The sequence below is a fragment of the Pomacea canaliculata genome, linkage group LG10 (genome assembly GCF_003073045.1).
Source record: "Pomacea canaliculata isolate SZHN2017 linkage group LG10, ASM307304v1, whole genome shotgun sequence".
Taxonomy (NCBI): Eukaryota; Metazoa; Mollusca; class Gastropoda; order Architaenioglossa; family Ampullariidae; genus Pomacea; species Pomacea canaliculata.
Genome location: NC_037599.1, coordinates 18191635 through 18216711, shown reverse-complemented (window position 1 = coordinate 18216711; position 25077 = coordinate 18191635). Strand labels below are relative to the sequence as shown.

General features: G+C 42.7%; 1 protein-coding gene across 1 annotated transcript in view; it reads left to right on the top strand.

Moving 5' to 3' along the window:
- Positions 1-25077, top strand: part of LOC112573303 (transcription factor AP-2-epsilon-like) — a 43696-nt gene that overhangs the window by 3036 nt on the left and 15583 nt on the right. The window contains 3 exon segments of the mRNA XM_025253532.1: positions 3966-4022; positions 4544-5005; positions 20380-20437. Coding sequence (XP_025109317.1) covers positions 3966-4022; positions 4544-5005; positions 20380-20437 — 577 coding nt within the window.

Sequence of the window (25077 nt, the reverse complement as noted above, 5' to 3'; positions counted from 1 at the left end):
CCACAGAGGGACAAAAAAATCGGTTCAACCATCGGTTCAATTAAACAAATCATTATAAATAATTCTACTATGACTCACCATACTCCCCGGTGTGTCCCGGTGCTGGTGGGCAGACTGGTCATCTTGGGGATCAGGCATTCTGTGGATGAGAAAAAAGCATTTCTGTCCGGGATGGAGATGTCGGCTTCATATGCTACCACCCGAGGGTTGGCAATTAGTGTTCCTACAGAAAATTGTATTTCATATATTATAGAAATAAAAGTTAAATAAAACAGTATTAAAATATCTTAGACAATAATTACTAGAGGCAATATTTCTTGTAACCAGCTACTATCAACAAACCTAACTGCATAAGTGTGTGTGGTGGGAGTTGGGTGGGTAGTTTAACTACTTTACTCACTATTAATACATCTTTTTATTAAATTCATTTGATGCTGGTATGTTTCATCCTGTTAATTTTTAAGATAATAGTAATAAGACGCTTGGCACTTGCGATTTATTTCATGTCACAAAATTTAATCCATTTTATGAGAGTTTAAAAGTCTTTTTTCCCATTATGAATTAAAGGTAAGCGTACAGTTGACCACGTGTTATAGTTACACTACCTTTGGCATTCAATGAGTTAAAAAAATACAAATGTATTATTTTGGCTAACTAGAACATTTTTGAGTATTAGAGAATTGATTTCAGTTCCTTGCTTAGAATAAACAAATTTTCGTTTTCTGTGATGTAACCCGCGATAGGGAAAAGACTCTTTCTTGGTACTTTATTGTTCGAAACAAATCTTTGTCGGATTAGAACTGGATAGTGTTTAAAAATTGTTTAATTTATCCCGACGACAGGTTATAAAATAAAAATTAAGAAAAAGTAAAAAAATTTATGGACTCCCGTCCGATATCCGTAAACTGCTAACAACAGACCTAGAGTAGATGCTGATCGTCAAAATACTGTTACCAAAAAAGTTTTTTTAAAAAAAGTACACCTCTTCTCGCCATAACCCAGAACTAACTCAATTTTCTGTGGTAGGGCCGTGAAAGAATGTAAAGGTCTAGGCCAAAAAATGTCTGGAAGTGATTCTGCCATCAAGAGCAAATCCGTACCAAGCAAAACCCCGGGGCTAGACATGACCGAGAAACCTGTGACAATATGTCACACCACCGGCTGCCAAGGATGTGACGAAAGGCTGCACCCCCCTTCCCAACTACTCCTCACAACATCGCAGGGTGCAGTCACTCACTGTTAGATACCCGCCCGCAGGCGCCATTTCCTCTGAAGGTCAGAAAAAAGAAGGAGGAGGAGGGGGGGCTCTTTTGAAAAGAGTGCGAGCTATTTAATCTTCGATGCTTTGCAGGAAGTCGTCAGTGAGAGGCGAATGGCGCGAGACTAGCTAGCGCTCCTGTGGAGGCTGACCGAGGGCTCCTTCAGTGCTGTGTAGTGTGTAGCGTGTAATGTGTTGCTTAGGATGACGAGAGTCGGTCACAAGCGTCACCTAGTGGTGCGAGTAAGGCTACGGGAGGCAGAGATGTTGATGCTCAGGTAGGCCAGTAGCTATCGTCTGCTTGATGTGTTTGTCTTCTGAACCTTCTTAAAGATCCTCACCACCACAAATCCCTAAGGTGTCATTGTAGTAAGTTTAAAATAGATATTGGAATTACTTTTTGATATATGTGACTCAAACGTCCCTACTCTTGCATCTCGACCCCGGTCTCTACACATCCTCCTTTTCTTGTCAACATCTGCAGTGTCTCACAGTCTCTGCATCGCACGTGCACACACACACACACACAGAATCCGTCTCTCATCTTCTGTTGTGTCTCATTTATCGCTCTTATGCATCATGCACACATACACACTCACACACACATGCATACACTCACACACAAGCATAAAACAGATGCATACACACATATAAAGCACACACACACACACACACACAAAGCATACACACACGCACACACCATACACACAAATAACACACATGCACACACACAAATAACACACATGCACACACACACACACGTGCGCGCATGAAAAGCACATGCTCTCTGGCACTGCCGTGTTCCATGCTGAAATCAATAGAGTGCTTCTGCCGCTGATTGAGACACCGCCGCTGCTAATTTCAGAAGAGACATGGCGTTCGAAGACCCAGCTGATCAGGGCGGGGGGATGCGAGCGGCAAGGAGAGGAGGAGGGGGAGGGAGATCAAGGAGACTTGGAAAGGAAACTGATTTCTGCGACCGCTGCCTCTTGTTCCGCGCTGTCGCCGATCGCCGATGATTAGTCATGTCATGCGTGCTGAACTCTGACCCTAATGGTGGGCACGGTCGTCAGACCTCTGGTCATTATTGTGCTCCTGCTGTTGCCGTGGACTGACTCAAAATCGGAATTTATTTCGGATGAAAAGATTTTGCATTTTACTCAAAGAGTAAAGAATACATATTTATAGCTACTTTTTATTGCATTGTAAAAATTGAGAACAGAAATAATCATATCAAAATCCGATAACACTTATTACAAAAAAAAAAAAAAAAAAATGAGGCCGGAGGGAAGACAAAATATCTGCTGTAGTAAATTTAACAGTAAAATAAATTCCTTTTCGCGCCTATTTTCTCTTGCCTTACTCCAGTCGTCTGACATACATACACCTTTACGAATATATGTGAAAGAGCTGTCAGGCTCCCACTTCACACTACCCACCAGTGTCAGTGTGCGACATTCTACGCACGTTTCGCTAGTCAACTTGACGAGGGGTTTCCTTTGTTCTCACGTGACAGCGAGGTCGGACCTGTCACCCACCATACTCTTCACGTCGGCGGCAGCGTGAAGAAAGTAGAACAGTGGTAACAACATCATATCTGGGCATGCATCCTGCACCCTATTGCTTTGAGAGCATTTAGCTGTGTTCCATTGGATTTCTTCTGGACTATTTTCTTTACCTAAACTTACCTTGCCTTGAACATAGAATGTGTGATGAGGGAGTCTACCCGAGTACAGTGTGTACAGATTGGTACAGTTTGGCCTCACGGTGACTCATAACTACTAGACATGGTGAGCGATGATGGATCTCGATCTCAGAATCCCCTACCTCGAGATTGAAAACTCATTAAAACTCACCAGAGATAGTGTCGGGGTTAATGAACTAGGAGCCGATAAAAAAAAAAAAAAAAAAAAAGACGGAGGGAGAAAAATCTTTTGCTGCTGTTTTCGCTTACATACATCGTTCAGCAACACCAGTCAACCAGACAGCCACTTCCAATTGTACACTCTTAAAGGTGGACTGGGGTGTAAAAATTATTATAAAATATCTTGTATCAACCAACCACACGCTACTTAGCATTGTCATTCAGCAGTTTCGAATGAACTGTCAGGGGCAAAAGTATTTTCTTACAAACAGCATTGTAAAACTTGCCCGCCTCTGGTTTAAATGTTTTGCTACGGGCCAATTCTTCTGCCCAAAAAAACAAAACAAAACAAAAACAAACAATAAAGAAGTCGTTTGAAGGTTTTATTTGAAAGGTTAATGCTTAGTTTAGCTTATTCCTTGTTAGTCTTGATTAAAAGATTAATAACAGGATGAAAATTTCCAATCTCTATCCCTCTCTCCCAGCAAAAATTAACTAAAATGTCTTTTACATCTTTTACACGGCTCCACTCTTTGTGTGTGTATATATATATGTAGAGAGACATACTGATGTCTTGTTTTTAAATGTTCGTTGTGTTGTGTCATCCCTGTCTTTTTATTCTTTGCTTTAATTCACACTAATACATCAATTCATTTAAATATTGAGACAAATCGATGTCCTTCAACCTTTGTGCTTCAGTCGCTCAGATTTAGTGTGACAGTTGTCATCTTTACAGTGATGTTTTTAAAAATTGAATAATTGTTTACCAAAAACTTTGTTTGGGAATGTATAATGCCCACAGTGTAATTCTGATTGTCTTTTTTTTCTGTCTCCTATTAACAGCGCATTGGACAGATCGAGAGAACTTGTGCAGGGAATTTTCTCTACAATGATTTGCAGGCATGTGATTATTAACCTCTTGACCCTGACAATTTAAGTAATAAATAAATTGACACAAAAAATCCTGCATGCAGCCTTATGGTATCAGAATGAAATTAATGTTATTAGAAGCGATATTTGTATCGTTCATCTTTAATAGTACAAGAAAAAAAAAGGTTGTCAATATTTTTTCTGTTTTAGTTTGTTAGCGATAGAGGAACAAATCACATGTCTGTAGATAATGTATTTACCTGCTTAATTACTACAAAGTCGTTGATAAACAGCCCCCCCCACCCCTTAACTCCCTAAAAAAGTGCAAGAAAGTACAAGAAAGTAAAATGTATTAAAGGTTTGAGAAGACCCCAGGGTACATCAAATGAAAGTGAAAATTTTCATTTACAATTTTTTTTTCTTGTCCGTATAAATTTTTTCATTGTCTCACAGTGTGGGGCATAGGGTTGCTTCCATATTAGAAAATTGTTGATTATTTACACACATTTCTGCTTTCATAGTGACTGTTTTTTCCGTCTGTGAATAAACAGGATCGCCGATCGGACCTCCATGGCGGCTTTGGTCTGGTGTCCGGAAATACCACATCGTTTACCTCCGCCCCGCGCCTGTCGCACACCCCCGCCACGGACTTCCAGCCCCCCTACTTTCCCCCTCCATACCCCTCGCAGCAGCCGATGGAGTTTCACCACACCAGCCACGTCAACGCCGACCCCTACTCCAACGTCAACCCCTTCCAGCAGAGCTCGCACCACTACAACCAGCTGGGCGACCGCAACGTCCTCCGGCACCGCGATGACGCGCTGTCCATGCATCCGGGGCTCTCTGGTCCCTACGACACGCGCCGCTCTGCCGAGTACATGAACACCGTGCGCAGACCGGAAGTACTGCACCATGGAGGTCATCCTGGCCTGACACTGGACCAGGACCCCGGACTGTTGTCTCTGCATCATGCCAGCAACCCGCCCCTGTCTGGTCTGGAAGATGCCAATCAGGTCAGTCAGGCTTTTGCAGACTCATTATTCTCTCTGTTATTTTGAATAAATAGACAAGTAATTTGTGTGTGTGTGACAGAGAGAGAGAGAGACCCAAAATTTGTAAACAAATTGACAACACCAGCAAATAATGTCAGTAATTACACAAATATTCAATCAAAAAAAAAAAAAAAAAAAAAAAAAAGCTCGAGGTTTTCTAAATTCTTATTTATATTTCTCATTGGTCTTCTCCTTGTATCATACATTTTAATCACGGCCTGTGAATGGTTGAAAAGTCAAAGAAACATGATAGCCAAAAAAGTTGCTTTTGCGAATCTTTTTCTTGCGGGGAAAAAATCGTGACTGTCGGGTACAGATCACAGAAAGATAAATACTAAAAACCTTTACTTTTGTCTTTAACTTTTTATTTATAACTTTTTGAGAAACCATGTAACATCGACCAGTTTGATTGTCTTTCATGTAGATTTTTTTCTTCTTTTTATCAGTCAGAAATTTAGGCTCCCTTATCAAACTCTAAGAAAGGATCTTGATTCTTAAGACCCGTTGACAGTCTCCCGCTCCAATATTTCATCGATTTGACTCTTTGAAGTTTGATACTCGTTATATCCCATGTCAAACGGTTTCCTTGTTTCAACCCGTAGTCCATTTACTGTTGTTGCATATTTTTCAAAAAAACAAAAAGAATAATGACAGTAAAATATTTCACTATGACCTCACTCTCTAAGCACGAGACATCAATAAAATACACATTGTGAGTGTAAATACTTTGTCACTACCGACTTTATTTGGGGTTTGGTGGATGATTGTCCAAAAAACTACCGTTAAAGGCTGTTACACGACAATGACTTCCCTGCCCGGTCACCCAGACATGAACACATCCTGATACAGTTGTGTAATTCCTTGTTCTGCTACATTCTTGACTTCAAGGGTATTGACGTCTGTCTGGTAGAAAAAAGCCTGAGCGATGTTCAGTGACGGAGATAATCGTGCCAAGCGCTCATCATGGCAGGGCTAGGATAAAGGGAGAGAACTAATGCAAAATGTCGTTTCCAATGTACCACGCCTACATCACGAGAACCAAAAAATCGACGAACCGAAAAGATCTGCTTACTGCCTTGCTCCAGCTTTCATTCCATGCTTTCTAAACCCTCCCTACCCAGTCCAAAAAAAAAAAAAAAAAAGGTTCTAACGTTTTTAAAGGGACTGTGGCGGACCTTCTCACCTGTACAGGTGAGATCAGACCTGGCTGAGGCAGCGGACGGGGAGGGTGAAGGTGCACCATAACCCGAGGTGTGGCGGGGACGCCAGCTTGACGCTTCAGGTGCTGGTGCTGACGCCCGTCGTGTCGAACTTGTCGATCTGCGACAGCGATGAGCGCCGCTCAGTGCACTGCTGTCAACCGCCGTCTGTCGGTGCACGTAACGGCAGCTTTAGTGTGACGTCCTCTGCGTGACGTCTGTCTTGCGTGACGCTGTCTTCAGGGCAGAGGGTCGAAGACAGAGTCGGTTCTCATCCCGTGCTTGGCGCCGTGACTTTCCTGCACTCACATCCATGTTTTTAATGACTGTTCAGGTAACACGACCGGCGGACTATTATTGGCAAGAACAGGATGACATTTTAAATAAGATAGTTGAGGACCAGACAAAGAAAAATCTACAAGACGCACAATGGCTGTCGGACAAAATTTAAAAGACACGGAATGTGATTGAACTATTGAATATCACGTGATCGATAAACTGTGCTGTAGACCGTGCAGTCTTTGAAAGTCAAACCACTTTGTTGTAGGTATATACAACAGAATGTGAGTAGTTGTACCGTGAAAGTTGACCTATTAATTAATAGCAGGCATCAACCAACTAAAATAAATGTGCACTTTACTTTTTTCATTTTTTTTTTATCGTCAGTGTAACCATGCAGAACCATGTTCGAGGTCTCTCTCCCCTCCTACCCCACTTTCACGCTTACCTGTTTCCTGATCAATCGCACTGAACTCCGCAATCTGCCCCCTGTCTGTTTTGCACTTATTGCCCCCGCCATGGTTGGTCACGGTTGAGATCTCGTCTCTTTCCTGGTGTTAGGCAAGTCTCACGGACCGGACAGGCGGTAGAACCAGACAAGTGTAAACGGCTGTTGGGCTGTGAGAGAACAATGAACATGTAGATGCTCTTGGGCCCAGCGTCACGACGCGTGAACTAAAATAAACATAAAGTCTTAGCAGTTTAGCTGATTGTTCCATGTTATTGCGATAGTGATGTGCTTTGCCACACCCTGAGCACCTGGTGGCTCTAACAAGATGAATGAAAAAAATCTCGACAGTTTGACCACGAACTAATATCCCTGGACTGCTGGCAGACGATTTTTCCAGTTAACTGCTAAAACGAGGCATTAGACGACATAGCTTCCGGTTTATACACATTCTTTGTTACGGCTCGCCGAGACTAACAGCGGCTCACTTCGCAAGAGGCCAAGAGTGAGTCTCGGAGTACAGACATCAGTCCATCAATACACATCCATGGTATGACGGATGTACATCTACCAGCCGCCCATTTTTTTTTTTTTTTTTTTTTTTTTTTTTGTGCAAAAATCATTCCTTCAGTTCTCTGGAATGGAGGCTAGATCACTCGGCTACTTGGGGTAGAGTCCCCCCCCCTCAATTTTTTTTGTTTAATGTTATGCTAATGCACTTTTGATCACGCCCATTATCCTCCCTTCCCTTTAACACGCTTTGGGAGGATACTTCGCGCCCCCACACAGCACCACAGTCCCCAATGCATGTGCATCTCCTTGGCAGGTGCAGCCACCACCGGGCGGTACTCTGGAAGGTGGGAGGGTGGGGATGTGACAGTGCTGCCAGGTGAACTGCTGACGTCACGTTCCATCTTGTCCTTGTCACGCAGCTCTGCAACCTCTGGGGTTAGTCACGCGTGTCCCACTCGCGACATCCTGATGACCTGAAAGGTTATGCGAGCGTGTGATGACGTCACCGATGTATGATTGATGGAAAGTTCATGGGGTGTCTGTGGTTGTCTATGTTTGAGTATGTACACTTCTCTGCGTTAGGGAGGTGTTATATCTATAAAGGAGAGAGAGAGTGGGGAGAGAATGAAAGCAATGTCTGCCCAAGTCTATCTTTTTGCACGCGGCACGTCGATGCATGTGTCTGAACACGTGATACATTTGTTTACCTGCAAGTGTTTACCTGTGTTCTCCATCATCCCCCACCTGCTACCGAGATGAACAAACATGGAAACCGACCCTCGGCCTCAGCAACAACTCACCCACAAACGTACGAGCATCTCAACTGTCAGTCTTGTGATGTCATCCATCATCCACTGACAGCTTCTGTCGCAGCGCGGCCCGAGCGCCTGGTAAGAAATACATAAACATGCAAAGCTCACCTCCACGCGAGGTGTACACAGGTAAAAACATTAAGTCTACACCGTACACAGGGCAGGCACTTTGTTTCGTAAGAAACATTTTTCTCCCTCCCCGCGCCAGGAGATGATTGTCAACAAGCTCCCGGCCGGTCTCTCACCACTGCCTTTCAGTCGGGTGGCTCTTGTAGGGCTGGGTACACACCTCGACAGACCCTTCACTCCTTTCTTTTCACTTTTCTCGCCGCTGTCATACTCGGTTTTCTCTGTGTGTTACCTCCCACCCCATATCTGCTGTTTTGTGAGGAATGGTACTGGAACCATTTCTACCGGTTCACAATCATAGCTTTACAAAGGTGCTTTTTTTCTTCCCTCCTCCATCTTTCTTATTCTTACTGAAAGTATTATATCTGCTTTGGTGTGACATTTACCTTCAGTAAAGTTTTCAGGCTTTCAGTTTTGCTTGCTACCTCAGTGGATTTTGTTTACTATCGGATAGTACTTGTTTACTTTGTGGGTTTCTTTTGACAGCGCTCATCCGCGAAAAATGAAAGAAAGGACGAATGAAGACAGATATGGAGTAAAGTAAGCAAGACTAAAGAAAAGGAAAAATATTAAAAAGCAATAAATAAATATAAAAAAGGATTGAAAAATAACGGATGACTAAAGATCATCACAGCTTCCACCTGACTTGTGATTGTCACAAGACCGAGTAATAATCGGAAATCAACTGACCACGCCACGTGACCTCAACACAGGAAGTTGTGGTAGTCCACACCTGGCAAGAGTTGTATCAGCGGGTAACTCGACAGATGACTCTTCTCAAAGCTGAGACCTTCTCTTCAGGAAGCGACGGAGGGCGGTCTGCGAGAAGTTGGCTTGGGTGGCAGATGACTGAAACAGCGACTGGGAAGCAGTGTGGTGGGAGAAGTTGTAGGAGTGTGGTGGTGGTGGTGGGGAGGAAGAGTAGGTCTGGAAAGGGAGATTAGCGAGAGAGAAGGAAGGGAGTGTCAACGTATTACCTCCTCTTTTCGCCCCCTCTGTTGTTGTTGACTCCGTGTAGCGAGCAGAGACAGGGACATGCAACTGTTTATGTCAACACTCTCTTCTTGTCAGGTCTTTACTGTCCACAAGATTTCCTGTCAAGTTGCTGGGTGTGTCCTTGAAATCGGGTGCACCGACCGGCTAGCAAATTGCTAACACCTGGCTTAACATTCCATGAGGAGTTTAGCTGACTGCTAGGCGGTTAGCTTTCATTCATCTTGGCACCTAGCGACTGAGTTAACGGGAGATAAATAAGGAGGAAAAGAGAAACAGGACTTGCTCAAATACAACAGAATTTCACAGCAATACAAAATTCACATTTAAAATTGAAACTGTGAAAGCCATGTATTCTTTTCATCCACAAATTTGCTTTGAGTGCTGTAGCGGTCGTCCTAGAAGTAAAAATGCTATTTCAATTTTCAATTAGACATTTTTTCTTTAAAAAATAATGAAAAGATTCAGATTATTCGAAAAAATAATAAATAATAATTTTATTTTAAAATGTACATAGATCTGGTCGGTTATAAATTTTTTTCTTTAGAGCTTAAAAAACCACCAGAGGCTCAAGTCCAATCCTGACGTAACAGCGACACCTGGAATGAAAATAGTTTCCCGTGATTCCCTTCGCCTCCCCTCCCCTCCCCTCGCGTGTAGAGAAGAGCTTTTTACAAAAAATCACGTGGTACTAGAATAATCCGTTTAAACAGAAGCCGCTAAAGACGGCTGCTGCTGCTGTTGCCACTCCACCGGCGCTGGCGATGTTGACATTGGCTCGCAGACTGAGGGAGGGGGTGGGGACGTTAACAGATCGATAATAATCAAAATTTGGCGGGTTTGAAACCTTAGAAGGCTAAGCACAACATCGCCAGAGTTTCCCAGTCGAAAAAAGATTGTTTTTGATGTAACGACATTTCGATTGAAGAGCAAACGATGAGATCTTCGCTTCCCATTTCCTCTCCGTTTCGCAGTCCGCTCGCCGAGGTGGGGGTGGGATGGAGAGGGGAGGGGTAGATGAGGGTGAGCGAGGGACGATTGGAGACAGTGCGATGGGCAGTACGTACATACACGCATGTGTACGTTAAGTTAATGTACAGAAAGTTCTCGTATTACAAGAATAATTAAATTATCAATAAATGAAAGAGGCTAGCTCTACATACAATGCTGTCTTTTTCACAAAATTCTTTCATTGAGATTTCTTTTACATCACTTCTTCATCGAATTTAACTTATGTATTTTTTCGATCCTGCTGATTTCTATTTTGGCCTGGGTGTTAATTTTAAGGAGTTTTAATTAAACCTTTTCGTCTTGATGTGAGATTATTGCTGACACAGCATGTTTATGAGCTTTCTGAGAAAATCTTTCGACCGGACGAAGGATATTATCTCTCCTCTTACCTCACTTCGTGATCTTTTTCTGCTTAACAGTGATGGCAGAAACTGAAACATATTTTACCAAAAGTGAACAACTTTCTGTACCTTCCTGTGAGGCCACCCTCAGGGACATTTCCGGTTGGGTTCGGGTATCACCGCCAACCGTTCGTCAGTACCGGAACTGTAGAGATGTGTAAGGGGATAGCGTTTGAAAGACCGATTATCTGTTCATCTGCACGCGGGTTAACTTCCCTGACCGCCACTCAGGCGACGAATATTTGTTTTTCCAGCTTTGCGGTGTGGACGCCATGTTTTGTGCGTAACGTTTTCTTGACGACGGTTCCCGGATGTAGCTGACCCAGATATTTTGGTTTTGTGGCTAGTGCTTTTGTCAAAGACTAGCTGCTAATGCTTCCTAAAATTTTCATTGGACGTGTGATACCTCGGGGTGAAATGATGTGGGTTGTATCTAATCATTCCATCCACCCCAGACTTCCTAATTTTTAAAAAAAATTTTGTAGTTAAAAAAATGCAATATTTTTGAAGTGCTCGTCTAAAAATCTACGTTGGATACCCTGACACCTTAAAACCATCGATGTTCGATAAAACAACAGTTCTCCATGTTGGGGACTAGAATTCCAACTAACCTAACTGCAGGAGCACTCCAAGTAATGAAAAACTCATTTGTCCACCCGCCTCGTCCTTTCTTCACACTTTCAGGGTGGCCTTCTGGGAGCATCAGCCCGCTCTCGTGGGAGACGGTAAGCGAACGTGGGCGACAGAAGCGAGGAGGGGAAGGGTCAAAGGTTACAACAACATGGCCTGGCTCCTGGTTGTTCTGCGTCTGTTCGGAGCGAGCTGCCCACGGCCTTGGGTAATCGAATCGAGCGGCGCGATTACGCGACCCGGCGCCGAGGGGGTTGACGTGCTCCCATCATGCTCCGCGAACCAGACAATGCTAAAGAAAAGAAAGCTTAGTTTTTCATTAAAAGTTTGAGATGGTGTGTGTGTGAGAGTGTCTGTACGCGCGACACACATTTGTTTACGTGTATGAGTGAGTGTGGGTGTGCGAGAGAGAGAGAAAAAAAAATCTTTCGTGTTTGTCAGCGAATGTGCGTTTTCCTGTTTGCGAAAGCGCTTGAATTTGGGATGGATTAGTGAAGCCGTATGAATAAATGCATGTGAACTATGTCCGTTTGTGTGAAGTAATTAACAATTGACTGCCTTGAAGTAACAACACATTGCTCTACGTTTTCCCGCTCCATCTCATGCCTCATTTTCTAAAGAGTTTCTCAACTTTGAATCAGCTTTTCTCTAGTGGCACGTGACATATCTATATTCTGGTGCATGTTAGACATTTTCGAAAACTTATCACAAACTCGCATCCTTCCTTAAACCTCTTTACGCATTCTTTAAGTAATAATCGACACATGGCACATTTCCACTGCGCATGCGTGGGTGCGTCGCTTCCTGTCCGCGAACCGCCTTTAGGTTTTATCAAGCCATTAGCTTCCAAAGCTGCCCTGGTTTGGACGGTTGCCATAGGGTGGTAACGAAGTTGTCGATGTAAACTTTGTCAGCCTCATCGATCCGTTTCTGCTGTACACAAAGTACAAACAACTATATCCATATGCTAGTAGCATGACCCACCCGAATAAACAAAACTACATCCTCATCCCAGCAACTTTCCAGTTCTTGTTGTGTACTCAGGTGCTGGCGTGGCAGACCTTCCATCACAATAAAAAGGTTGTCATCTCTCTTTGAATGCAGAGAAAACGAGGACAGGCTATATCTCAACCCTCACCTTCTCTCTCTCGCAAAAAAACAAACTCTCCCCATCACAATCGATGGAGGATGATTTACAAGGACAGTATCAACAGTCCGATGTGGATTTGTAGTCGGCGTATAAAGCACACTGACCCGATAGTTTGTCTAGGATGGTGGTGTGACACACGGTGGGGTCGCTGCACCTAATTGACTCGACAGTCGCCGCAGTCGTAGCGAGAAAATGTTGATCTTGGTTTGTCAGTGACCGACGAGGCAGCGCCGCGCCATGCCCTTTCTCGAAGGTCCTTCGTATTCAGTGAAGCGTGTCAGAGATGGGGAACAGAGGGAGGCAAACACAAGAGGGGATGGGCTGGGAGATGGGGTTGAGAAGCATCTTTTTCCTACTGTCAAGCTTAGGGTTAGGCAGGAGGAACAGAGGAAACCCATAATTAATGTGATTTGATGAGTTGACAAACGTCAGAAAACATATTCCATGGAAGTTTTGGATCAGATGCACAACATCTAGAATCCAGGTATAAGGGAGAGATTTTTTTTTTAAAATAAGCGGAGAACACGAAGAACTAACATCTACTGTTAAAATATCTATATGAAATTATTTACGAGAACAGTATTAATGGACTCTTCATCAAGTCCCAAAGCACATCATCAGAAATATCAGAGAGAAAAGGGGATGTGAGAGACAGAGTAAAGAGAGAAGAGAGAGACGTCTTTGCAAAGTAGGAATTGGTCACCTCTTGTTAAACCTCGACATGTGATGTGAATTGTGTAAAATGTGAATGTACAACTTAGCCTTCTGATCCATGTCTTCATCGGACACAGCTCCGTCAAATCCTCGCTAAGGATTAGTGGAGTCTTCACTAATGTTTTGTCCGTCTGCCGAACCCCTTCCTCTCTTTCACAAAAAAAAGGCTTAAAATGACCCTCACTGCAGGAGAGCTAGGCGGGGTCTGCCCCCAGAAGACCATAATTGAGAAGGAACACTCTCCAACTCTCGAGAGAGAAAGAGAGAGAGAGAAAGAGACAGACAGAGACGGAAGAATTACGAAGAAACCGGCCGAGGTTGGGCTGGCCGGGGTGCTTTTGTGACGGTTACACTTTGATGTTGTTCGCGGTCCCTAATTACCGCAGCTTCGGGCCCGATTAAGTGCCGATACGGAGCGATTCTTACCAAGGGTCTCATCTCTCCTCCTTCATACAGCACACTGGGGCGAAGCGAGTCCTTTTTTCTCTCACTTCCTCGCCGTTATTAGCAGCGACAACCTACTGGCTCTTGACGACAGGCAACTATAGGATCTGATGTCTATTTACGACTCGTGAAATAATCTGACGATAGTGTCTCTTTAACAATATGTTTGTGTCTACCTTCTTTTTTTTTATATAAGGTGCTGATTTTTTTTTTTTTTTTTTTTTTTTTTTTTTTTTTTTTACGGATGTAAAGGGTATAGCCCTCTAGTGAGTTTGCCTTGTGGACGGACTCAAGGGAGAGTAGCAAACCCATCTGAGAGTTATCGAAAATGGCGGTCGACCGAAGTCGCCCTTTATGAGGACAGCACAGCGCTGGTCGTCATGGCTGCAACGGCTCAGCTTTGAAATCGTTACACCGCCATTTCATTACGGTGCCATCACTCACCGCTAGCAAGCACATCGAATCATCGCTTGTAAGAAAAGTAAATAGTGAAGATGACAATAAAGACACCGGAAGTAGAATTAAGTCCAAGCGGAGATCGAGGTTCTTCCGCGTCTTCACCTGTCCTTTTAAAACAACTATGAGCACACAAAGTTTTGTCTGATTTCTGTCTTTTATAGACAGTAGCTGGCCTGAGGCTTTGGACAGACTGGCAGGATTCTTTGAAGAGTGGTGCCTAGGTGGAAGGTTGAATCAAAGCAACCAAATGCAACTTTGTCTACCAGGTCTGACACTCCACATGTTGGACGATTGCTGTCAACCTTTGCTGTCTGACTGCGCGCCGGTGATTAACTGCGGCCCTATCATCAAAGATTCTTTTCAAGGCGTTAGGTCATCATCGGTGTCGTCTGACCGGCCATTTTCAGGACCGCAAATTCACCTTTTGTCTGTGTCGTCTGCCGCTGTGGCACAATGACTGTCTTTATAGTTTGAAGTTTTCCCTCCTTATCTCTCTCTCTGCCGAAAGAAAAATTCTCAGGGAAGCATCTCTTTAAGGCCCTTGAAATCAGTTCAGTCCTTTTGTCTGGTGCTTCAAGGCGAGCACGATTTAAAGAATCATTATGTTGCATTTTTAAAAACTTAATTTCGTGGGACTATTTGACCTCTTTCTGTGTACCGGTCTTTTTCGGAAAAAAATAGGAGGAGGGGAAGACATTTTCTCAGAGTTTTGAACTTAATGGGTCTAGTTCATGACCAGACACAAAATCTGAGCGGATAGCACCTTTCAATTCGAAAGTTAAGACGTTCAAACTTCAGAAGATGCCAAATCTGTAAAATTGTGGAAGCGCCTACCATACTCACGTAGCTCTCCATTTAGCCTAAGACAATGACACCCTAATGGTAGTCGTGTCCTCAAGATGGCGCTAAATTTTCTTTTGACATTTGAAGGCATTGTTATAGCGAAGGGAGGATGCTACTTTGTGCATCTGAAATTCTCATTACTTTCGTCTGTCGATTAAGTTCGATCACTTGGAACAGCTTCACTACATGTCCTCAGAATGTCTGGATGACTTATTTATGAAGCGGTGGGAAAGGTGGGATGTCATCATCAATGCACGATGATTATCTTTTTATTTTAAAAGACTGACATGGTTTTTATTAAGTTAAAGATCGACATCACTGAATAATTGATGTCTTTTGATGTGAATCTAATTACAGGTATTGGATGGTTGAATATCTGTGCTTACTGCGACAGGCTGCGTACATCACAGCTGAGTAGTCACATTCTAAAGATCTAGTGACGTCATGTTTGTACAGTGATATGAACATGTGGCTCCAGTTGGCTATTGCCTGGACAGCCTAAAATATTACAGTCCTTTTCTCAATATTGTCCCAGTGATGTTTGTACGCTTGTAATTCGAGAAAGGAAGAAATAAAAACACAGATAATGGGAAATAATAATACCTTGCATTTACCCAACCGTTTGAAAAAATATTGCACGCTACTATTCTTTTAAAATATGTGTTTCAAAGTACATACTGTCTGGTTGGTTTGTACAAAGATTCCTTCAGCACTTCTTGGTAGCATGGCTTTTAATCCCTCCCCTCTTCTCTCTCAACCTCCACATCCCATTTTGGGGAAAATTTTTGCCGTGTTTCTTCTGCTGCCTGGTTATTTTTGAGGGCTGCCAATATCTTCCGCTTACACCCGATTTCGTTAAAGTTTGTCGTTCGGATGGGTCCCTCTGCTTGATAAATTTCTCATATACTAGGTACTAGGGCGGCATGCTCCTTGCAAAGGGACCGGGGAGGGATAGGGGAGGACGGGGTTTCCCTCAGTGGATGCCCTTTTTCTTCAGGGACTCATTACAGAAACGTGTCAAGTGACAAAAGAGGCCCACGCCTCCTCCTCCTCGAGTCCGGGCACTGCTTTCAGACATCAGCCTCGATTAATGGAACGCCACGACCTGCCCATTCAGTCTTCTCCCCACAACCTTTCAGCCCCGATTGCACTCGGCCAGCTCTCGAGGCTGTCTCCTAACTCCTTTTTGTCAACCAGCATGCCACGGTCGGCAGAAAAAAAAAAAAAAAAAAAAGAGGAAAAAAGTTGTAGCCGCTATGACACAGTGGTGACTCTTCACGGTTCGTAATCCACAACTAGTCATCGCGAGTTTTTCTGACAGAGTTTGGTTTTCCTGTTGTGTATGTGATCCTTTGTATGATAACCATATATATGATATTGTAATCCTGTTTTATTGATGCAGTAAAGTTACTTGATCACATCACCTACAAACCAGCGAACCCGACCAACCCTAACCTCCCCAGACCCAAGTCCCAAGACAGCAAGAACGAGCCAACAGCAGCGACAATGAAAATGAAATTTTCGTCTGTAATCTTATCTACACCCGGAGTGGCAGCTCTTGTATATTGTACATCGACGATAGCAGCTCTTGTAAATTGTAATCGTCTTGTACATAGGGGTGACAGCTCGGGTGCACTATACTTCTGTTTTGGACGCATAGAGACTGCAGAAGTCTTTGTTGTTGTGTACACGAAGGCAGACGAAGGTTCCAAATACTGTTAGCTGAAGAAGTGGTCTACAAGTGTAAGCAGAGGAGAGTTATTCGTCCCTATCATTGTTGCACTTCTCTGTAATTTAAAAACTGATCGTTATCCATTAATACCAACGAGGAAGCCTTTTTACTTTTTGTGAGGATTATGATTTCAGAAGTTGACAAAAGTATACTTTATCTCTCAGATCGGGTATCGGCCTTGTGAAGGACAGCTGAGATTAGCACGGGGAGATAACTGTGAAGTCGCGGGCAACAAGAGTTTAAACCTCTCGGTTCATGCCCTGCCTGTACCCACCGAGGTCCCTAACACGGAGTGTTATTGTCGCTTTGTACCCGTCGACGATTTATTCTGAAAATTGTGTGTCTTTACAAAACAGACTAGTGGAGTGATCCCCGCTTGCTTACTCTCCAAACGCCCGTTACAAAGGGCAGTAATGTATGTAAACACGCGTATGGTCCGCTAGGGAGCGCTCGTAGCCGAGTCTCTTTCAGCGCCATCAACCCGGGGTGCTGTAGAACTAGGCTCCATCACTTCAGATGACACCTCCAAGAGGATGCATTGAATTTTAACCGAGTTCTCAACGCTTCTCCTTCATGCACCTCACGTGCGTTTGTGAGTATTTGAGAGAGAGAGGGTAGAAAAAGAAGAGAGAGAAAGAAAGTGAAAGATTACAGATTCAAAAAGTAATTCAAAAGAAAAATAAAATGCGACAAAAAGAGAAATATTCTTCAGATTAAGTATACACAAAGTAAGAGTGGTCTGGTCGTTCGTTCGAATCAAACCTGTTAGGGTGATGGTAACTTTTCTTTCTTATAATGAATGCTGACGACCTACCCCAGTTTACTACAGGAAACAAGACTCCTGGACCGAAAACTCTTAATATGACTTTCATCATTATTCAAAATAAGTCATCCAAAGAAATATCTCATTGAAAAATGTCTAAATAATGTTTAAAAACTCACACCTGTCATAAATTTTACTATTAAACCTACCTTTATGGAGTTTAGACCTCCTTTGTGATAAACTTTTATAAATGGTTTCCTTCCACAGTTCCTACGGTCGCTCGGGCTTTTGGTTTTGACACTTGTAAATACATTCCCCAGCGCCCTCTTGCTTCCGAAGCAGAGTGTAAAGGGCTTGATTTTTACAAAACATTTATGCGACACAGCACTCAATATTTTGTATTTTTCTTTATATATAGCTAGCAAAGATGGTCCGACACGGGTAGGGTTAATATTTGATCAGGCGAGGCCGCCAGAGCTTGACAGAGAGGGAATGAAAGGTTAAAGGTGAGGACGAAATGTTTTGATGTCCTGTTGAAACCTGGTTGTAGCCGGTGGTAAAGCTTTGCCAACGAGGCGAGCTGTTGGTTGTTTTGCTTCTCGAGGACTTGAAGAAATCGCAACTTCAATGGACTGGATCGCTCGAGTAGACTGGATGGAGCGTGTGAATTTGCTTTTTCTGTGTCGCCAGCTCGGTGTTGAGGGACAAATGGAAGTAGAATACGCACACACAGACACACACAAAATCGCCTTTTCTTGCATGGTCATGTGAGGAAGAGAGGGAGTTGAGTTTCCGTGACAATGGGCAGCTTTGGACACTGGACCAGTGTTTCGAGGGCAATAATAAATAAAAATAGTATGTGTTCTTTCCCACTTAATAATGCGCGCCCCCTTCAAATTTCTCTCTCTCTCTCTCTCTCGCACACACACAATAGAAGAACAAAGAATATTTTAGTGCAAAAACACACAAGCTTTAAGGACTACATTTTCTCAAACAAACCATTAAACTATTTTTATACTTTAAACAGAATTATATTAATTTCAGAAAGAAAAAAAAAACCAAAACAAAACAAAACCAAAAAAAAAAAACACCCAACAAAAAAAAAACAAAAACAAAAACAAAACAAAAACAAAACAAAAAAAAAAAACAAAAAAAAAAAAAAAAAAAAAAAACGATATAAAGGAAATAAAATCCATGCACTGCTTGTGTCTCCCCTCTTCTTTCTTTGTTTCGTCCTTCCTCAAACTAAATCTCGTTGTCAAAAGCAGCTGCAGTGATGCTATTGTCTTGTCAAAATGTCCCCATACACTCTATTTAGCTCTTCCTGTATATTTTTAGTCTCTTCCTTTTGAGGCAAGCAAATTTTAATTCTCGCACTTAGACGGAGCAGGAAGAGGGGATTGCTGGAGAAAAAAAAAAAACCTTAAAGGTCTAGTAGGGTCCAGTTTTACGACTAGGTGCTGTTTTCCAGAATGTGGTTCACAATCTCGTTCTGGTTTTCAAATAAAGAGACGTCATGTACTGAAAGAAGTCAACAACATAAGCATCACGATGGTATATTAATGTGTTTACGTTGTCAAGGTTTCAGCCAATGGGAGACCTCAGCTTTTATCCGTGTTTACACAAAATATCACGATTATTAAAGTCTCTTTGCATGTGATGTTTTTAGACTTGTATCTCGAGAACCCAGACTGGGGAAATAATCGTGTATATGTCTAAAATCCAGTTTAAAAAAAAATATTTATATACCCCTCTAAACCTTTAACGAGTCATTATGTTCACACATGGTCACCTTGGCCTCCAGAAGTCTTATGTTTTACCAAAATGTCCCCACACCCAATATTTTGTGTTTCTAAAGCCTTTCAACCATCAAACATGCTTCTAAGCACAAAATGCGGACAAAATTCAGGTAATATTGTGTCAAGCAGCTTTTTTTTTAAAACCCCACAGTTACCATGACAACTGTCTCAAGAGGCTGTCATGCTCTTCGTAGTTGTTTTTGTTTCCATTCATCCTCTTCTCTTCTCTCTGTGGATCCATTCTCGCGAGCTCGCTCCTTACCACAAATGTTGTCAGACATTTCTTTACCTGCGGTCTGTTTGCCTACCTCCAATACTCTTTTTTTTTTCCTGCCTGGTGTAAATTGTAAGGAGAACAGTTATATATTACTACTTTGCACTCAACACTTTGCTCTGGGTAGGTTTCATTTGTGTGCTTTGACACATCTACATCACAGGTACATGTGAAGGTGAAAATGCTGAGACACAATATAGAAGGTTTGATGGAGTTTGTTAGGAATAGGGTGTGAGCCTACACAACGACTTGTATTTATTTATTTGTTTATTTTTCGACAACCGAGGCTTGTATGCGATATATTTTCCTGTTTTGTTGTCTTGTTTCCGTTGAACTGTATCGCCTTTTACTCTTTCCTTTTTTTAAATTCAAATTCAGTTTTAATGTCTTCATCTCATTGGCGATGCTCGCCATACGTGTGTGTGCGTGTCTCACAGAGAGAATGGATTCACTTTATTAGTTATTGCTGTTATGGCATCATTCATTTAAACATTTTCTGTACATTTTATATTTATTTAGTCCTTTAAAATATAAATAAAGGCAGGTAAATCCTATCAGAAAGTATAGTAAAGTGAGATCTTTATAATGTTAGCATATTCACACATGCAAATTGCACTACAGAACAGTTCTCGAGCAGACGAGTAAGCAAGCACACCTTGACTAGATTTCACCCACCACACATGCGCGAGAAAGTTAACGACTCTTTTCATTTTGTTTAATTTTATTTGTTTGTATGTTTCAGCCTACCATGGAAGAGAATGCATACGTGACAAACGACCAGAATTCCGTCATTCGCAAAGGTAAGTCCCCGTTGATATCACCTGCCTTATTATTTACTACTATCACAATATAAACGATGTGAACTGTTCTCTCCCTCTCTCTAAAAAAAACCAAAAAAAAAAACAACAAAAAACAAAAAAAAACAAGAACAAAAAAACAAAAAAAAACAAAACAAAACAAAAACAAACAAAAAACAAAACAAACAAAAAAAAACAACAAAAAAACAAAGCAACCCATTTTTCTGTTGTTCCTTTACTCGCTGTGTATACCAGTTTGAAAATCTCCGAACATGATATCAAAATCGATGTTTAATCGGAAGAATTTCTGGAGTTTCTTCTGTTGCACTTACTCCTACTGCTCCCTGATTATCCCTCCCACTTTTCCTCGCATAACAAACTCGTTTAGAATCTTTTCATCCCGAGCATCTTACATGAGACTGTGGATAGGCAGGCAGTTGTACACCTTTCCCAGCTCAGCCCGGGTTGAATAGGTCAGGACTCTCATCCGTGACTACGACCCCCGAGGTTAAGGGGGAAACCCGACCCTTGCAATTAAGTCGTCGTAGCTCAGGTGAACCGTCGACTGCTATTATTCCTCCGTCTCACCCGCATGCGGCAATTTGTCAGCCCTCTGCTCACAGGGTTTCGTTCCCCTTTTACCCTCCGACGAGGTGTAACCGGTCTGATGAAGGTGTCTGATCCTTTCAATGGACGACACTCTTTCGAGCGGCTACTGCACATCGAGTATGATGTTAGAATTTTCTTTCCATCCTTTTCATCCGCTTCCAATCACTTGATCTTCACAGTTCTTTTGACATTCGAGTCTTTCTGATTATGAAACTTAAAACCTCCATACGGGGTATTGTCATTTATCTTTGAACACGTGGTTTGAAAGTTGAAAGCGTTTTGTTTATTTTACTGTCAAAAAAAAAGTTCTGTTTAATTCGGGGTGATGCTGCTTCAAACTTTTTTTTCTTCTGTCGTCTTAAAATTCCTGCTATATTCGTTTTCTGATGACAATGAGTGAATTTTAATAATTCGTAATTAACATACTTCTTTGTTCAGATGTAAATACCCCGTTAAAAGAAAAATTGAAAAATAATATTCCAAGGGTGTACATAAAAAAAAAGAAAAAAAAGGTGTTCAGGAGGAGCATATTGAAACAAGCCCAAAGTATATGGCAGCGGAGTGTGTCACCGGCCCCGTTGGTGACGTATGGACCCACAAGGCCGTGCAAATGGCGGCGACGTCACGTGGCTGCTGTTGGACTTATTGCATCTTAGCGGCCATTACATGAACAGCGGCTTCGATCGATCAAAGCGTTAAGGGGCTTTTAGTACAGTGGGAGGGGAGGCTGGGGTGATCGAAGGGCGGGAATCGGGGACCAAAGTCCAGCTTGGAAAGGGGACTGGGGCTGGGGCTGGGGCTGCCAAAATACAGCTGCACCTTTTATTGACAGCTCTGCACGCACTGTTTTCTATCAATTACACAATCCACAGATGCTATTGTGTCTTTCAAACACAGTTCAGTGATTGAACATATTTGGGAGCTCAAATGATTGTTATAACACTTAAGATCACGCTCGCTGAAACAATAAAAAAAAAAAAAAACAAAAAACAAAATCAAAAAAAACCAAACAAAAAACGGAAAGAAAAGAATATAAAGGTCGATTGTTACCGAGGATATGCAAACATAAATATCTGTAAGCCGTTATGTTTAATTAAATAAAGACAAAAATCTTTGCCAGAGATACGAAATTTTGCTCAGTCATATCCATCCACACTCACCACCACCGCCACTACCATCTCCTACCACTGCTTTTTTCTTCTCGCATCTTTGATATGCATACTGTTCTTTTATTCTTCCGCTAGGAGGTAATGTTTCTCCAGTGCATTTTTTAGGGGAAAAAAAGCGACCAAGCACACTAAAGAGTACATCTAGCTGCACGTTCCAAACCCAAATAATCTGAGAAAAGATCGAAACCGTTGGACGACAAGAACGATAACTCAACTGTTTTACGCCATTGTCACGGCGGCTGCTGTCCCTACAGACCCCGCAGCTCCCTCCCACTTCCTCTTTTCCTCCTCTCTCCCACCCCCTGCAACACTCACTGGCACAGACATCGACTCGCGGGCCGCCTCCATGTTTGACGTTTGAAAAATGAGGGGCGACCGCGCGGCAAATATTGGCCGCCGCCAAGCAGCCAATGAAAGGACGCGTAACTGATGGCGTGTGTCAAGCGCAAAAAAGGAAAGAAAAAAAAAACTTGCAAACTCTACCTGCTCCATCCCACACTCTCATCCTTACTGCTTTAACTCTCTTGTCACCATATGGCTGGGCCACCACCATCCTTCCTCAAAAAAAGAAAGAAAGAAAAAAAAAACCCATCCAGCCGTTTGCGGCAAAATCACAATTGATGTTTCTTTCATTCAAAGTGGAGAGTTGATTGAGACGACAGTTAAGAACCTAGGGGACGCGTGTGCTTGTGAGCGTGAAGGGCCGGGGGCCATGTCGGTTTGCAATGTCGTCCCGTAGGGGTGGCGGTGATGCCGGGGGGACCGGATCGCTCATGGCGACCACGTCACACCGCGGAGAGCAGGGACGTATGATCCCAACAGCTGTGACATGGAGACAGCTTCGCGCGTCACAGATACGTGTTGGCAGTTGGCAACAGCGGGTGGATGTGGGCCTACAACACTTCCACGAGAATAAGGCGGAGACAACAAACTTATAACATCTGTCTTAATTTGTTTTGGCCACACGCTTTATCTTTTATACTTCGATAGGGATACAAGTTTTCAAAAATTGACTGCGTGTTATTTATTTTTCGCGATCATGAGTCACATCAAGTATTAATGTATACTAATTTTTTAAATGGAAAGCAAGTAGATTGTGAGACATAGTGCTTGGTTATGTATCCCAGATGAGTCAGAAAGCATTTATTCACGAAGACTTTCTTCTCAATTACAAAAATGGACTTCTTCTGAAAAAAGAACATATAAGTAAAAGTAAAAAGTGGAAAAACATTCCTCCACTTAAATTGCCGATTTTAAACTACGCTTGAACGTTAGACAAGCAGAAATTGCTTCACAGTCTGATTCACACAGACACTGAAGTCTTGTCCTTACAAGCTCACACACATGCAAGCAAGCACGCACGCACACATATGTATTCAAGTATAAGTGAAGCTTTGCGTTAGAAGGGAAAATAAATATATTTTTTGATAAAAAGCTTGCAAATGACTTATGTGGTACCCTGTTGATCTGCTTTTTACAAAGCCATTTGGGGCGCGTTTCATCTGTAGCCATTGTCAACAATCTCTTATTGATGGCAGAGGCATGGAGGTTACACGCCGCGTAATGCGCCGATATCGCCGGTAATAATGGCGATGTCAGTCCCCCTTTTTTAATTTCTGACATGATGGCTTTTGTCCTCTGAAGTGGGGCGACTCGTAACATGAAAAGCGCATTACAATATTTTACCCGGATGTGTACAATTTCACACGAAGCCACTTCTAGCAACTCATTCATTACCGCAGCCAGTCATGCTGCTGTGGCTCTTAAACAACAAAGCTACCCATAATTTTTTTTTTCATTTACTCTCACTATAAATATTTTTGTCCTGTACCGGGTGCTGCTGAGGTGAGGGGTGGAGTTAGCGAGTGCGGGTAGCAGTCAGGTAGTCATACATATCAATGAGTAACACGGTTCCGTAACACTCGCAGAGTTGCAGGTTTTCTTTTTTCTTTTTTTTTTCAGAATCTCTCTCTTTCTACACGCACGCACACACGCACACACACAATCGAAACATATCTACAGGCTTATCGATCATGAAGAAAAAGCACACACTCATTCGAATCGTTCCGCGACATGACCATTGGCTCCACCGGTTAAGCTTGCAGCGCCACCTTTGGCAGACAGCCGGAGATAAAACACTTTGTGGAGGCAGCAAGGAGGGCCAAAGGCGAGCACATTCAGTTTAATCTTGAAAGTGGTCCGGCATTCAGCAGACGTGCGATGGCGCGGTGCTGGTGGGTGCAGGAGGACGGCGACTGAAGTGTTAGCTGATGTTTTTGGCTGCTGCGGCCTTCCATTCAGTCTTTTCGCCTTTCTTTCTATCTTGCAAGACACGCAGACAGCTCTGTGCACGAGTGCGTGCGCGCGTGAGTGCGATGGGCAAGATATTGAGTGTGGGAGAGGCTCGTTACAGACTGTTGTAGGCAGGGCCACGGTGCAAATCCTTTGTGTCCTCATAAGTGAAATCGAAACGACCGTTAAGAAGAAATTAATGGCGAAAACGTGGGGCACTCGCATCTCCTTGCCGGCATGCTGCTCAAGCAGTAAGACTAGTGTTCAATGCTAGTTGGTAATAATCTCTGCTTAAATACATTAAAACCATTAAAAGAGACTTTACAACCATTTTCCTTCAGTAGAACACACGCAAGCACACTCTTCCCCCCACGCACAAACAAACAAACAAAAACACACAAACAAACGAACGAACGAACAAACAAACAAACAAACAAACAAACAAACAAACAAACAAACAAACAAACAAACAAACAAACAAACAAACAAACAAACAAAAGCGAACGTATTATAGTTTTTAAAAAACCCAAATAATTAAATCAAAAAAGGAGAAAAACTCCGCCCTCCAAGATC